This window comes from Sceloporus undulatus, chromosome 4 (assembly GCF_019175285.1).
Source record: "Sceloporus undulatus isolate JIND9_A2432 ecotype Alabama chromosome 4, SceUnd_v1.1, whole genome shotgun sequence".
NCBI classification, from domain to species: Eukaryota; Metazoa; Chordata; class Lepidosauria; order Squamata; family Phrynosomatidae; genus Sceloporus; species Sceloporus undulatus.
The window spans coordinates 836,215-852,003 of record NC_056525.1 but is presented as its reverse complement, the minus strand read 5'-3'; the positions used below and the strand labels follow the sequence as shown (position 1 = coordinate 852,003).

The following is a 15,789-nucleotide window of genomic DNA, read 5'->3' as shown; positions in this document are numbered from 1 at the left end:
GGGAGAAAGAGAGGTGTTAGGGACCTGGAATGACTTCTGAACATGTGCAGAGTGGCTGTAGCAGCTAAGTGCAGGATTGGGCTAATCTTGCCATAGTATTGTGCTGGGGAATCCTATTTTGGATCACGCATTTGATCCACCTGTGATGTATGATATTGTGCATGTACAGTCCGCCCTCCTTATCCACGGATTATTAATTTTTAATCCACGGATTCAAGCATCCACGACTTAAAAATATTCAATATATATATACACATTCCAAATAGCACACCTTGATTTTGCCATTTTATATAAGGGACACCACTTTGTTTTGCCATTGCCTTTAATGCATGGATTTTCTTATCCATGAGGGGTCCTGGAAGCAAACCCCAGCGTATACCAAGGGCCCACTGTATGGGTTCAGCTGGGAATTTTGACTTGGAAGTGTGCTTTATATAGACATGTTGTGGAATGACAGGAATGTAAGGTTTGGCTCAGGTGTGTTAACTGAGATGTATATGACTGTTGGGTTTTGTTCTCTTTCCGGATGGGTCTGGCTGGGCTGAGAAAAGCGGGTCCAAAATAAAATGAATACCAAGCAGCAGTTTGGGTAAAACTTACCGAGGTGAAGTCCTGGGAGAATCCGCAGCCGCAGGACGGTAGCCCCGAAAGAGGAGAGAAAAGGGGGACCCGTTCAGTGGCAGGGCCGAGGGAGCAATGGTCAATGGGTCCAGTCCCCTAAGACCCCTTCCCTGGCCTCCTCCCACTCCGCTGGCAGGAGAAGAGGAGACCCTTTGGACGTGGCCACCTCCCCATTGGCTGAATGCAGAAGAGAAGAGGAAGAGACCCCTTTCCAAAGACCCCAAGGAGGAAGCCCCCAAATCTACTGCCCTCTCACCTTCTTCGTAGCCAGGTTTGGATCCTGCTGGAGCAGTTGCCTGAGAGTAGCCACATGGCCACTGGCTGCTCCTTGGAGCCACTCTTTTTCCAGAGGTTCCAGCTGTAAAGAGAGAGGCTTTAGGGCCCCAGGAGGACTTGAGGGACCCCACTGGGGCCAAGGCAGACCCCCAGCAGAGCCTCTGCTTCCCCTCACCCCAATTTCCACCCCCACAGCTCCATTCATCCCTCTGCATCACCCAGCAAAGCCTCAAACCACCCAGAAGGACACACTGTGGAGACCCCCTGGCCACCCTCAGGGGCACGGCTTCTGCTCTGTGTGTCCCCCACTCACTCCCTGAGACCCCTGACCCCTTGCAGGGCCCACACTCACCGCCACTGGACTAGGGCCCAGGCTTCCGCCTCCGTTGTCTGGGGCATCTCGGTCCGACTCGGGCTGCGAAAAGAGAAATGGGATGGAAAAGGGGCAAGAGGGCACGCTTGCCCCAAATGTAGCCTCCCAAAACATGAGCCCCTTACTTTCCCAGGGAGGATGGGCCCAACAGTTAGACACCCCGGATCAGGGCTTCTTGCCCCCTTCGCCTAAACAGCGAGGGAGGAATCCCTTCCCCTGATCTGTGACAATCCTATTAACACGAGAAAAAAGCCAAGGGATGATCCAGAACATCTGGGCAGCTGCCAGCCAACAAAGCGGCGTCCAGTGCCACCCCTCCCTTTCCTCCATCAACTCTCCATCCCCTTCAAATATGGAAGGGATTCCCATTCCAGATGGGGAGGCCGGACGGGTTGGCAGCTGGACATCTGCCCAGGGTCACCTTGGCTCTTCTTGGCAGTGCCAGCGGTGGCAGGGGGAAAAACCCCTTTTTTGCAGAAGTAGGACTGCATTGGAGGGACCCTGGGGGCTGATGGTGGTCTCTCGCACAAGGCCCCTTCCCCAGCACCCTGAAAACCAGAGTCTCCATCTAAAGAAGCACAGATTTGGAAGGGACCCCAAAGTCATCCAGACTAAGCCCCTGCTATGTAGGACCCCACTGATAAATCCATGCTTTAATTTTTCTAAAACTATGTTTTGAGGATATGGTTTTTGAATATTCTGGCTCTGTCTGGGGCGCTTTGATTGCGAGTTCCTGCAGGGCAGAATGGGGTTGGATTGGATGGTCCCTTGAGTCTCTTCCAGTTCCATGATTTTATCCTTCTATGAGGTTGATTTTCCCTTATCCAGAACTGAGAAATCCCAAATATTCCAAAATCCCAAAGTGTCCGGATGGGTGGCTGAGATAGTGCCGTCTTTGCTTCCTGATGCTTTCATGTACACAAGCTTTGTCTCATGTGCAAAAGTATTACAAATATTCTGTATAAGGTTACCTTCAGGCTGTGTGTGTAAAGCGTATATGACACATGAATGAAGTTCATATTTAGACCTGGGTCCCATCTCCAAGACTTTACATTAGGAATGTACAAATATTCCAAAAATCTTTAAAAACTCCCAAACACTTCTGGTCCCACACATTTTGGGAAAAGGGACTCAAACTGACATCGTTTCGCTGTTTTCTAATGTTTGTGGAATAAGCATTTAGCTGAACTTTGTTTAAAATCTGTAATTCCCAAACTTTGGTCCTCCAGATGTCTTGGACTTCAAGTCCCAGAATTCCTGACTACTGGCCAAACTGGCTGGGGCTTCTGGGAGCTGAAGACCAAAACACCTGGAGGACCAAAGTTTGGGAACCATTGCTTTAAACTGCTGTAAGCTGCCTTGGATCCCATCAGGAGAAAGGAGAAAGGAGGGGTGACAGTCCTTCTTCTCTCTGTCTGCTTTGCAAATACATAATGTAATATTTTGGAGATGGGACCCAGGTCTAACTACGAAACTCATTCATCTTTCCTACATGCCTTATACACATAACCTGAAGGTATCTATCTATCTATCTATCTATCTATCTATCTATCTATCTATCTATCTATCCATCCCAGCCATGGCTAGCCATCTAACTTCTGTTTAAAAACCTTGAAGGAAGAAGAGCTCACTCCCCTCCGAGACATTCTTCTTCTCCGCTGCTGAACAGCCTTCTTACCAGGAAATTCGTTGCAGGGAAGTTTAGGAAGAAGCCGGAGGCTGAACTGGGGGCCGGCCAACAAATTCCTGGCTAATCTGTTGTGAGCTTCTCCCGGCCAAGGACCAGGCAGACCCAGGCCTTTGCACCAAAGCGGACGCTTCTTGCCTGACTAATGGCCACAAGACCAGACACTTTTAAGACCACTTAAGACAGAAAACCTTTTTGCAGCTGTTTTGGGATAGATAGCACCAGCCGTTCTGCCCTTTTACAGTATTTCTAATTGAGGGGATCGCGGGTATTGCTCCAAAACTGTGTGGAAACAAAACTTCCTTGTGCAAAGAGGGCAGAAGGCCTGGGGAGATGAACGCATCCCGCTTTAAGTTCCCTACAGAACAACCAAGAACAAACTGGTAGAATTCAAAGAGGTTGCCAGCCGTGTTACGTCTGAGAATCAGAAACACAGAGAGACCTTGCAGCACCTTTGAGAAATGAAAGAAAGAAGTTGGCAGCAGGAGCTTTCCTGGACTTAAGTCTACTTCCTCAGATGCATTTAGATGTAATAATAATAATAATAATAATAATAATAATAATAATAATATGTAGAGAGATCTTGTAGCACCTTTGAGACTCACTGAAAGAAAGAAGTTGGCAGCATGAGCTTTCCTAGACTTCAGCCCAAATTTGGTCCAAATGCATCTGAGGAAGTAGGCTTAAATCTAGGAAAGCTCTTGCTGCCAACTTCTTTCTCTCAGTTAATCTCTTATTATTATTATTATTATTATTATTATTATTATTATTATTATTATTATTATTATTATTATTCTGCATGTAAATGTATCTGAAGTCTATGAAAGCTCCTGCTGCCAATTTCTTTCTTCCTGTGAGTCTCAAAGGTGCTACAAGATCTAAGAACAAATCTGCTTTGCATTCTTGCTTTTAGATGCATTTTTTAAAAGCAGCATTTCTGCGTCAGACAAGAGACAAGCCCACTCTTGGTGCCTCGCCAGGAAGAGGTTTTGCAAGGAGCTAATGACCAGCCGCCTCTCTCTTATCTTCAAGGGAAGGTCCTGGCCATTTGTGATAAGCCGTCCAAGGCCAGCCGCTTTCCCCCTCTTTCCTCTGCAGCTTCTGGCGTTTGCAAAACGGCATTGTTTTGAGGCTAACAACAGTGTCTATGAAAAGGGGCAAAACTGCAAAGCCTTTTAAAATGGGAAACAGCCAAGAGGAGTATCCCAAAAGATGGAGCAATCCACTTATGAGACAGTACTCTTTGCCAGTGTATTACGGCAAGCATTAAACTCTCTCTGAAGTCTGTTCACTGACCTCTCTTTATTAAAGAATGTCAGAGAGCAAAGTGCCAAGGCAGCGTTGCTCTTGAACATTAAGGAAACGAAAATGACAATAATAAGTTACAGAAATCCAATCTGGATGATGATGATCAGTCGTTGATCCAAATGGGGATTGCACCCAAGGATCCAGAATGGGTTGGAATGGACAGAGCAGCCACCAAAGAACTGGACAAGATCCCAAAGGGCAAAAATATACAACTGGACACTAAAGTAAGAACTGTCCAAGCCATCTTATTCCACATTGCTATGTACAGATGCGAGAGATGGACAGTGAAGAGAGCAGATAAAAGGAAAATCAATTCATTGGAGATGCGGTGCTAAGTATATTGCGGATGGTCAAGAAGACGAACAAGTGAATAGATCAAGCCCAAAATCTTCCTGGAAGGGAAGACAATCAAACGGAGGCTGTCACTGTTTGCCACGTCATGAGAAGGCATGAATAACTGCGAAAGACGATAATGCTAGGAAAGGAAGAAGGCAATAGAAAGAGAGGAAGGCCACAGGCCAAAAGGATGGACTCCATCAAGGAGGGGATGGGAATGAATTTGCAGGACTTGAGCAGAACAGTTAAGGACAAGGGTCCTGGAGATGCCTCATTCAAGGGACTGCCATGGGTCAGGATGACTTTAGAGTCAGGCATTGTGTAGGAGTCCGAATGTTCGACTACAACTCTGGAGACTAAGGTTCAAATCCCAGCTTGGCCATGTAAACCCATTGGGTGACCTTGGGCAAGCCACACCATCTCAGCCTCAGAGAATGGCAATGGTAAACCTGGAGAGAAGTGACCAGTGGGGTGTCCAGTGGGGCTCTGTCCTGGGCCCAGTTTACTATTCAGCATCTTTATCAATGACCTGGATGACAGAATTGGGGGCATACTTGTGAAATTTGCAGATGACACCAAATTAGGAGGAACAGCTAATACTCCAGAGGACAGGATCAAGATTCAAAATGATCTGAATAGACTGGAAAGCTGGGCCAAAGCTAAGAAAATGAAGTTCAACACGGAGAAATGTAAGGTATTGCACTTAGGGCAGAAAAATAAAATGCACAGATATAGGATGATGGGGGAGACCTGGCTGAATGAAACTACAGTTGTCCCTCCATGTTTGCTAGGTTTAGGGGAACAAGACCCCCATGAATATGGAAAAACCACACATAACAAAAACACCATGTTTTTACCTGAAGGACACCTCTCTAGGACTCTCTAGGTCCTCCAGTACAACTCTGTGGTCAATGTCCAACATACACTGACCATAGAATGGCACTGGAGTAGCTACAAATGGTCTTTCTGTGCAACTTTTGGTTAAAGTTGACCACAGAGTTGCACTGGAGGACCTAGAAAGTCCTAGAGAGAACATGTTAATGAAATCTGTGAATAATCAAATCTGCAAATATCAAAGCCACAGATATGGAGGGATGACTGTACATGTGAAAGGGATCTGGGAGTCTAAGTAGACCACAAGTTGAACATGAGTCAACAGTGCGATGCGGCAGCTAAAAAGGCCAATGCGATTTTAGGCTGCATCAATAGAAGTATAGTTTCTAGATCAAGAGAAGTTGCCACTCTATTCTGCTCTGGTCAGGCCCCACCTGGAATAATATTGTGTCCAATCTGGGCCCCACAATTCAAAAGGACATTGAGACACTGGAGCCCTGTGTCCAAAGGAGGGAGACAAAATGGTGAAGGTCTGGAAACTATGTCCTATGAGGAACGACTCAGGGAGCTGTGATGTTCAGCCTGGAAAGAGAAGGTTAAGAGGTGATATGATAGCCCTGTTTAAATATTTGAAAGGATGCCATATTGAGGAGGGAGCAAGCTTGTTTTCTGCTGCTCCAGAGAAAGGACCTGGAACAATGGATGCAAGCTCCAGGAAAAGAGATTCCAGCTCAACATTAGGAGGAACTTCCTGAGAGTCAGGGCTGTTCGACAGAGGAACACACTCCCTCCTCGAGTGTAGTGGAGGTTCCTTCCTTGGAGGACTTTTAAGCAGAGCTGGGATGGCCATTCTTTGACTGAGAGTTCCTGCATGTCAGAAAGAGGTGGTGGACTGGATCAGGGCCCTTGGGGTCTCTTCCAACTCTAGATTCTATGACCTTCTCTGAACAAATCTTGCCAAGAAACCCCCTTGATAGGTTTGCCTTGGGGTCAGCATAAGTTGGAACGACTGGGAGGCACCCATGAACAGCAACAACAAATGGGTCAGCTTTGCAGTGCTCCTCCAGCCAGAGAAGGGGCCCCAAGGCTCTCTGCTTGAGAGTGACCGTTTCAGCCCTCCTTGCTGAGCTGTTTTCTCCCCAAAGCCCCGGGGGTCCTTCTCTCCCACTTTCCCGCTTCCTCTTGTGTCCGGTCCACTGCTGTGGCCTCCGCCCAGTTCTCCTTCTTCTCTCTGTCCAGCCCAGCAGACCTTTCGGGTTGTCGTTTTTCCGGTCCAAAAGGAATCCTGGCACATTCCATGCAGCAGACAAGTATTTGTTCTGGGGGCCTTTTCGGGCATTATATTTCTGTGTTTGGCTTCGCATTTTTCAAGCTAAGGAGCAGAGAATTAAGGTTTGGCACTTTTTAAAAGGAAGCCCCAGAACTCTCCAGTAGCTTTGCACAAAGAGCCTTTTAAAATGAGGCTTGCTATGATCTTTATGAATGAGAATAGAGAGTCCTGCCTTTTCTTTTCATTTTGGTCCATTTTAAAGGAAGGAAGAGGGAAGGAAACCCAGATGTTGCTGCTTTGTCTGCATCCTGTTTACACCGGATGTGTCCGCAGGCCTTCCAGTCGCCTGTTCATTTATGGCGAGCGCCATGGATTTCGTGGGTTTTTCTTGAGCTAAATCCTCAGGGACAGTTTTTGCCAGTCCTTCCTCTGGAACAGAGCCTCCAGCGCCTGGGATTCCTTTGTGGTCTCCATCCAAGTGAGAGAAGTGATTCCTGCTTAGCTTTCAAAAGTAGATAGGGTTTTGGCTGCTTTAAAGTGGATACTGGGCGTTGTTTAAATTGTGCATCTTTCTGGTGCTGCCAAAACTGGTGGCCAAGCTCCTTGTGTCCCTTCACATTGAACTGACCAGCAGCCCATGATGCCAGATCAAACTCCATAGTTTTTAAGGCACCACAAAAAAAGCCTCTCTTTTCCATTTAACTAATGAGTGGTTTGCTGTGCCTTTGGCGATGGGGGACCCCTTTTTGGGGGCTGGACTGGACCATCTTCTGGGGCTCTTTAAAAGGCTTCTGACTTCTAAATCAGTGGTCCCCAAACTGGGCTCTTTAAGGCGATTTTGGACTTCAGCTCCCAGAATCCCAGACTACTGGCCAACATGGCTGAGGCTTCTGGGAAAGTCCAAAATCTCTTAAAGGGCACATTTTGTGGATCACTGTTTTAAATGAACCTTGGGAACTTATGGTTTCTGGGGAGTTGTGCTGTTTTGGCTGCATTGGCTGTTGTTCAATGCATCGCCTACTAAAGGAGCCTTGTGGCTTTGCCAAGGAGGGAGGCAACCTGGGTCTCCAGAGGAGCGTTTCTCTTGCGAATGGGACTTAAATGTTTATGAGTACCCAAATACCAGGAGGGGGAAGGTCCGGCTTTTTTTGATTGTTCCTCCAACAACAACAACAGCAAAATCTTGACAAAATGCAGGCTTGGGGCTAACACTGTCTTTCTTCTTCTTCTTCTTCTTCTTCTTCTTCTCTTCTTCTTCTTCTTCTTCTTCTTCTTCTTCTTCTCCTGTATGATTTTTAATTCTTTGCGGATGAAGAAGCAGCCAGTGGAGCTTTGAGAGCTTGCAACATGGATTTTGTACATTTCGGTTGTTGGGAGATAAGGTCTCGCCGTTTGCTGGGTTTTGGATGATGCTGCACCTCCAATTTTGCAAACGGCATCTTCCCATCCAAGCAGCTAAGTGCAAAATCCGTGGTGTGGCCCACAATTTAATCCCTACATCAGTGGTTCTCAACCTTCTAACACTGTGACCCTTTAATACAGTTCCTCATGTTGTGGTGACCCCCAACCATAACATTATTTCATCTCAGTTCCAAGACCATTAGAAATAGTGTTTTCCAATGGTCTTAGGCAACCCCTGTGAAAGAGTCGTTCGACCCCAAAGAGGTCGCGACCCAGAGTTGAGAACTGCTGCCTACATTCACTGCTGGAGGACTGGCCCCTCCGCAAAGGCACCAGCCTCACCCCTCCGGACCCCCAAAAACCAAAGCGGGGGAAGGATATTGTTGGGGGGGGGATAAGGGAGGGGTCTATAGCTCGAGACAAGGCCCTGATCCTGATCAGCAGCTTATCAAATTGCAGATGACACCAAATTAGGAGGAACAGCTAATACTCCAGAGGACAGATCAACATTCAAAATGATCTGAATAGATTAGAAACTGGGCCACAGCTAACAGAATGAACTTCAACAGGGAGAAATGTAAGGTATTGCACTAGGGCAGAAAATGAAATGCACAGATATAGGATATGGGGGAGACCTGACTTCAGGAGACATATACATGTGAAAGGGATTGAGGAGTCCAAGTAGACCACAAGTCTACTTCCTGGGAGTAAAGGCTGTCCGACAGAGGAACCACTCTTCCTCGGAGGGTATGAGTCTCCCTCCTTGGGGTCTTTAAGCAGAGGCTGATGGCCATCTCTCAATGGGCCAGCTTTGATTTGGATTCCGCATGGCAGAAGAAGGGGTTGGACTGGACCAGGCCCTTGCGGTCTCTTCCAACTCTATGATTCTATGATTCTAAGTTGAACATAGTCAAGAGCGCAATGCAGCAGCTAACAAAGTCAATTGATTCTAGGCTGCATCAATAGAAGTACATGTCTAGATCAATGGAAGTCATAGTCCACTCTGTTCTGCTTGGTCAGGCCTCACCTGGAATAACCCTGTGTCCAGTTCTGGGCAAAAGAATTCAAAAAGGTTCTCTTCCAACTCTATGATTCAACCCCCCCCCCCCCCCGCGGAGGAGGAGGAGGAGGACCTACCGCTGTCCGCCATTGCAGGCTGTGACCAGGATCTGTGGAGCAGTGGTCAAGGCTGTTCCAGCACAGGGGTCTCCAAAGCGCCCCCTCCATTGGCCAGACAGCCAGAGGCCAGGGTGGGGCCCCAATCCGCTGCCCCTTGGGGGGTCTCCTCTCCTGCTGAGAAAGAGAAAACAAGCTTAGCAGAATTACTCCCCCAAACACAGACTCACACCTACCCACCCACCCCCAATTTTTTGGGGGGGAGGGGAAGGTGAGGTACACATAATAAATAATATATAATTGTTGTTGTTGTTGTGTTGTTGTTGTTCTGCACTGGACTCAGCAGTCCTTCCTTCAGGGATTTGCCTTCTGTCCTTCAGATATATTTGGGGGTGAGATGGTGGGGGGGGGCTTAAAGGAATTCCAGATGTTTCAAAACCCTGACAGATGTTAACCTCAGCTATTCAGGCTGAAAGAAGAGACCTAGTTTTTTGTGGCTGTTTCGGTCTCTGTGTCATGTTCTAGAAAGTTTCTTCTGAGGTTTCGCAAGCAGCCTCTGAGGATCTGGCATCTTCAGGAGATGCGTCTGGAAAGGACTTGGTATCAATATACTGCGTGACTCTTGGCTGAGAGAAAGTGATTTGTATGGTGATCTGTGTCTTGTTCTGTTGCTAATGGCAGGCCTCAGGCTGGGAGGATAGGTTGCTTGGCTGGTGCTCAGTGTCTGCTGGGAAACCCCTGGCCCTGGAATAAATGCCAAATGAGAAATCTGCCAGCAGACACTGAGCACAGATCAAGAGACAGCAATCCTCTTGTGCAGACCCTCCCAGCCTGAGGCCTGCCATTAGCAACAGAACCAGACCCATGCAAATCCCTCCTGCCTTCCAGTTCACACAATATAATTATATATATATATATATATATAATATAATATATATATTACACACACCACACACACACACAACAACACACACACACCCCAGCCCCTTTCCGGCAGCATTCTCTGAAGATCCAGATGCCACAAGGCTGCTTGCGAAACGTCAGGAGGAAACTGCTAGAACATGGACACAGAGACCAAAAAAAACCCACCAAAACTATGGATGCCGCCATGAAAGCCTTTGACTTCACGAGAGGGCCCCCTTTTGCTTTTTGGCTGGAACAGAGGGAGTCGCGGACGCTGGACCACTGGTCAGACATGACAGTTGGAAGGAAGGTTGTCCTGAAGGTCAACTAGTTGGACCCCCTGCGGCCCTGCAGGAGGGCCCTGGTGCTTTAGACCCCTCCCTGAAGAGGAGCCCCCTGCCTCCCTCCTTTGCCCTCCCTCTCCTTCTGGCCTGGCATCCCAACCCCCATCTCCCCCCAAGTGGCCCAATGCCTCCCTGAGAAGCCCCCCACCAGCCCTGCTCCTCCAAAGGTAGGCTGCCCCTGAGACTGGAAGCTCTATTGGGCTGCTTTGCCAAACTTGGGCCTTCTAGGGGTTTTGGACTTCAACTCCCAGAATCCCAAACCATTGGCTCCTGGGAGCTGAAGTCCAAAACGCCTGGAGGACCAGACCCAAAACTTGGCTTCCTTCTTGTAGCAGTGAGTTCCATAGGCTCCAATGCAAGACCACATCACCTGGGAAAATCCCACTGCAAGGAGGCATTACTGTATATATTTCAAGGATGTATATCCCTCGTGGAATCCCTTGGGGAGAAAGGCAGGATGGCCCTTCCTTCCAGCCCACGGGACCCTCTGGCAGCCCTTGCCCTGTCCACTGGGAGGCTCCTCCGGCCAGGAGAGGGGCCACTGGTCCCAGTCGGGAGGGGGGTCACCTGCCCTGGAAACCCATAGGGTCACCGTCCCCCCAGTGACTTTCTCCTCCTCTTCCCATCCCACCAGCAGATCATCCTTCCTTGTGGGGTTGTATACTACTCTTACCCATCAATCGTCATTCCCTTGCATCCGGCTTGCTTTGGTTCTGGCGCTCCCAAATGGCAGAGCAAAGCGGTGTCCCTTATCTAAAATGGCAAAATCAAGTTTGCTATTTGGGATTGCACCTTTGCGGACTCTTTTCAAGCCGTGGATAAAAAACCCAAACCCATGGAGAAGGCGGGCCGAGCGGATGGCAAATGTGCCAAATGTTCACGTCAATCTCATGGAACCTGTAAGGGCACATTTTTTCTGTAATGTCATGTGGCACCCTGGCAGTTGTGTTTATCTTCTAGATCTAGATCTAGATCTATCTAGATCTGTATCATTGTTTTCTATTCTCATCTTTATCTAAGTCGATCTAGATCTATCAATACAGATGTAAATGTCTTTCCTTGACATTTTGGCCCCAGGGTCCCTTGCTCTCTCTTGCGCCCAGGGCCCCTGAGCCAGGGGCGGGGCGGGCGGGGCGGCTTCTTAGCCAACAGCGCCCCCTGCCGGACGCAGAAGAGAGATTGCCATTCCCCATTCGCTTTCCTTCGCAAGCATTGGCTGCAGCCACGCTGCAGGAAACCCCTTTGGCACCGCTTTAATCTTTGTCTGGCCTTTGCTATGGGATTCTGGGCCCCACAACATACTCCGCTCCAAGATTCATAGCCTTCAGCAGAAAGAGTTAAAGCGGTGCAAAGCGGGTGATGTCCTCCAGGTTGTGTGCTGCAGCCCGGCCAGCCAGCCTTTGCGCGTCTGCGGTTTAGCCCCACTCGACCCGAGGAGGCTGCTGCCTGGCGCCTTGGAGAGGAGAGAGACTAGGGAGCAGCCATGGCCCCGAGGAGCCCCTATCTCTCTCTCTCTCTCTCTGGTTCCCAAGGCCACTCTGTCTCGGCGCCTGACAGAGCTCCAGCTGTTTCTGGGGGGCTGCCAAAAGCGGGGGAGTGAGGAGGAGGAGGAGAGGAGGCCCTCCTGGCCCCGAAGGAGGGAGAGAGAAGGGCCTGACCCTCTCGGAGCTTCGCAGCGGAGCCGCCCGGCCCCAGGAAAAGGGTTGCTTCGTGCTGCTGCTCTCCTCGGTTCTCCTCCGCCCGGGAAGAAGAAGGAGGAGGAAGGAGGGCGGCCTCCTCAGTCCCGAGGAAGGGCTACACGGCAAGGAGCAGCTCATCATCAGCAGCAGCAGCCTGGCAGTCCTCCGGGGGGAAGGAGAGGCCGGCGGGCGGAGCTTCCAGGGGCCGGCTGAAGCGCTCTCCAAAGATCCCGCCGAGCGAAGGCCGGAGTCCTCCGGAGGAGACATCCTCGGCGCAGGGACGTACCAGGGGGTCCCCCCCCTTCCATAGAATGATGGGGGGGGTGGGAGAGAAATGAAGGCGTGTGCTGCTGCGCCGCCATTCAAGGGTGGCACTTAGCTGGACCCCCCCCTTCCTAAAATCCTGGCTACGTCCCTGATCGGCGGCGCAGCAGCCCAGCCCCCAAAGAGAGGCGCCCAGGGCAAGAGGGCCTTTCGGGAAAGAAGGGCTTTTGAACGGGAGCCAAGGCCGCTTGGGCCCCCTCCGGGGCCCTCCTTTGGCCCTTCCTCCGGACTCTATGCGTGACCCTTGGGAATGATGATGATGATGATGATGGACCAGGAAGCGCTTTGCCTCCGCTTGCCACAGAAAGAGGAGCCCTGGCTGGTGGGTTTGGGATTTTCTTGTACCCCGAGCCCGGCTGCTAAAGGGGGGGCATTGGATGGAGCCCCATGAAGGAAGAGTCTGCAGTGGATGATGGGCTCTTGGAGGCCATGAGTTAAAGCTCCCCAGATAGATACAAGGAGCAGCCAGCGACAAGGGCCAGGGCCTGGGACCACCTTCGCACTCGAACCCTCTGGCAGCAGCCCATCCATCCATCCAGAGACCACTGCTAGCAGAGCCCTGGCCTTTGCCTTGGGGCCACATGGGCACTGGCACAACTGCTGGCCCAGTTCCATCAGGGGCCAACCTGAAGAAGAGGCTCCTCCCTCCCTAACTGTCATCTTTCGCTCTCGGAGGGAGAGAAAGGCTGGCCCAGTTCCATCAGGGCTAGCCTGAAGAAGGAGGCTCCCCCTCCCTAACTGTCATCTTTCGCCCTCTGAGGAGAGAGAAGCGGGCCCAGTACCATAGGGGCCGGCCTGAAGAAGGAGCGTCCTCCCTCCCTAACTGTCATCTTTCGGCCTCTGAGGGAGAGAGAAGGCTGCCCAGTTCCATCAGGGGCCGGCCTGAAGAAGGAGGCTCCTCCCTCCCTAACTGTCACTTCGGCCTCTGAGAGAGAGAGAAGGCTGGCCCGTACCATCAGGGGCCGGCCTGAAGAAGGAGGCTCCTCCCTCCCTAACTGTCCATCTTTCGGCCTCTGAGGGAGATAGTAGGCTGCCCAGTTCCATCAGGGGCTGGCCTGAGAAGGAGGCTCCTCCTCCCTAACTGTCATCTTTCGGCCTCTGAGGGAGAGAAAGGCTGGCCAGTACCATCAGGGGGCTGGCCTGAAAGGAGGCCCTCCCTCCCTAACTGTCATCTTTCGGCCTCTGAGGGAGAGAGAAGGCTGGCCCAGTACCAGCAGGCTGGCCTGAAGATGGAGGTCCTCCCTCCCTAACTGTCATTCTTCACCTCTGAGGAGAGAGGCTGGGCCCAGTACCATCAGGGGCTAGCCTGAAGAAGGATCTCCTCCCTCCCTAACTGTCATCTTTCAGCCTCTGAGGGAGAGAGAAGGCTGGCCCAGTCCATCAGGGCTGGCCGGAAGATGGAGGCCCTCCCTCCCAACGGTCATCTTTCAGCCTCTGAGGAGAGAGAAGGCTGGCCCAGTACCATCAGGGGCTGGCCTGAAACGCAGGCTCCTCCCTCCCCAACTGTCATCTTTCGGCCTCTGAGGGAGAGAGTAGGCTGGCCCAGTTCCATCAGGGGCTAGCCCGAAGAAGGAGGCTCCTCCCCCTAACTGTCATCTTTCGGCCTCTGAGGGAGAGAGAAGGCTGGCCCAGTACCATCAGGGGCTGGCCTGAAGAAAGAGGCTCCTCCCTCCCAACTGTCATCTTTCGGCCTCTGAGGAGAGAAAGGCTGGCCCAGTACCATCAGGGCTAGCCTGAAGAAGGAGGCTCCCCTCCCTATAGCATCAGTTCGGCCTCTGAGGGAGAGAGAAGGCTGGCCCAGTACCATCAGGGGCCGGCCTGAAGAAGGAGGCTCCCCTCCCTAACTGTCATCGTTCGGCCTCTGAGGGAGAGAGAAGGCTGGCCCAGTACCATCAGGGGCCGGCCTGAAGAAGAAGGCTCCTCCTCCCTAACTGTCATCTTTCGGCCTCTGAGGGAGAGAGAAGGCTGGCCCAAGTACCATCAGGGGCTGGCCTGAAGATGGAGGCTCCCCCTCCCTAACTGTCATCTTCAGCCTCGGAGGAGAGAGAAGGCTGCCCAGTACCATCAGGGGCTGGCCTGAAGACGCAGGCTCCTCCCTCCCTAACTGTCATCTTTCGGCCTCTGAGGGAGAGAGTAGGCTGGCCCAGTTCCATCAGGGGCTAGCCCGAAGAAGGAGCTCCTCCTCCTAACTGTCATCTTCGGCCTCTGAGGGAGAGAGAAGGTGGCCCATACCATCAGGGGCCACCTGAAGAAGGAGGCTCCTCCCTCCCTAACGTCATCTTTCGCCTCTGAGGGAGAGAGAAGGCTGGCCCAGTACCATCAGGGGCTGGCCTGAAGACAGAGGCTCCTCCCTCCCTAACTGTCATCTTTCGGCCTCTGAGGGAAGAGAAGGCTGGCCCAGTACCATCAGGGCTAGCCTGAAGAAGGAGGCTCCCTCCTCCCTACGTCATGTTCGGCCTCTGAGGGAGAGAGAAGCTGGCCCAGTTCCATCAGGGGCTGGCCTGAAAACAGAGGCTCCTCCCTAACTGTCATCTTTCGGCTTTGAGGGAGAGAGAAGGCTGGCCCAGTACTCACAGGGGCTGGCCTGAAGAAAGAGGCTCCTCCCTCCCTAACTGTCACTTTCGGCCTCTGAGGGAGAAGAAGGCTGGCCCAGTACCATTCAGGGGCCGGCCTGAAGAAGGAGGGCTCCTCCCTCCCTAACTGTCATCGTTCGGCCTGTGAGGAGAGAGAAGGTGGCCCAGTACCATCAGGGGCCGGCCTGAAGAAGGAGGCTCCTCCCTCCTAACTGTCATCGTTCGGCCTCTGAGGGAGAGAGAAGGCTGGCCAGTACCATCAGGGGCGGCCTGAAGAAGGAGGCCCTCCCTCCCAACGTCATCTTTCGGCCCTGAGGGAGAAAGGCTGGCCCAGTACCATCAGGGCCGGCCTGAAGAAGGAGGCTCCTCCCTCCCTAACTGTCATCTTTCGGCCTCTGAGGGAGAGAGAAGCGGGCCCATTACCATCAGGGGCCGGCCTGAAGAAGAGGCTCCTCCCCCCTAAACTGTCATCGTTCGGCCTCTGAGGAGAGAGAGAGGCTGGCCCAGTACCATCAGGGGCCAGCTCGAAGAAGAGCTCCTCCTCCCTAACTGTCATCGTTCGGCCTCTGAGGGAGAGAGAGGCTGGCCCAGTTCCATCAGGGGCCGGCCCGAAGAAGGAGGCTCTCCCTCCTAACTGTCATCGTTCGCTCTTGAGGGAGAGAGAAGGCTGGCCCCAGTACCATCAGGGGCCGGCCCGAAGAGGAGTCTCCTCCCTCCCAACTGTCATCTTTCGGCATCTGAGGG

The 15,789-nt window shown here is 51.6% G+C and overlaps 1 protein-coding gene across 5 annotated transcripts in view; it reads right to left on the bottom strand.

The window, feature by feature from the left end:
• The window catches only part of LOC121928481 (ankyrin repeat domain-containing protein SOWAHC-like), a 46,347-nt gene that overhangs the window by 6,735 nt on the left and 23,823 nt on the right, over positions 1–15,789 (bottom strand). For 2 of the 5 annotated variants that reach the window (XM_042463255.1, XM_042463254.1), the window contains exons 2-4: positions 1,250–1,312; positions 878–979; positions 601–612 (exon numbers count right to left, since the gene is read on the bottom strand). In XM_042463255.1, coding sequence (XP_042319189.1) covers positions 601–612; positions 878–979; positions 1,250–1,312 — 177 coding nt within the window. Of the gene's footprint in view, positions 1–600; positions 613–877; positions 980–1,249; positions 1,313–2,880; positions 3,280–9,243; positions 9,369–15,789 lie in introns of those variants that run through there. The other 3 variants (XM_042463257.1, XM_042463258.1, XM_042463256.1) reach the window with 3 other exon arrangements.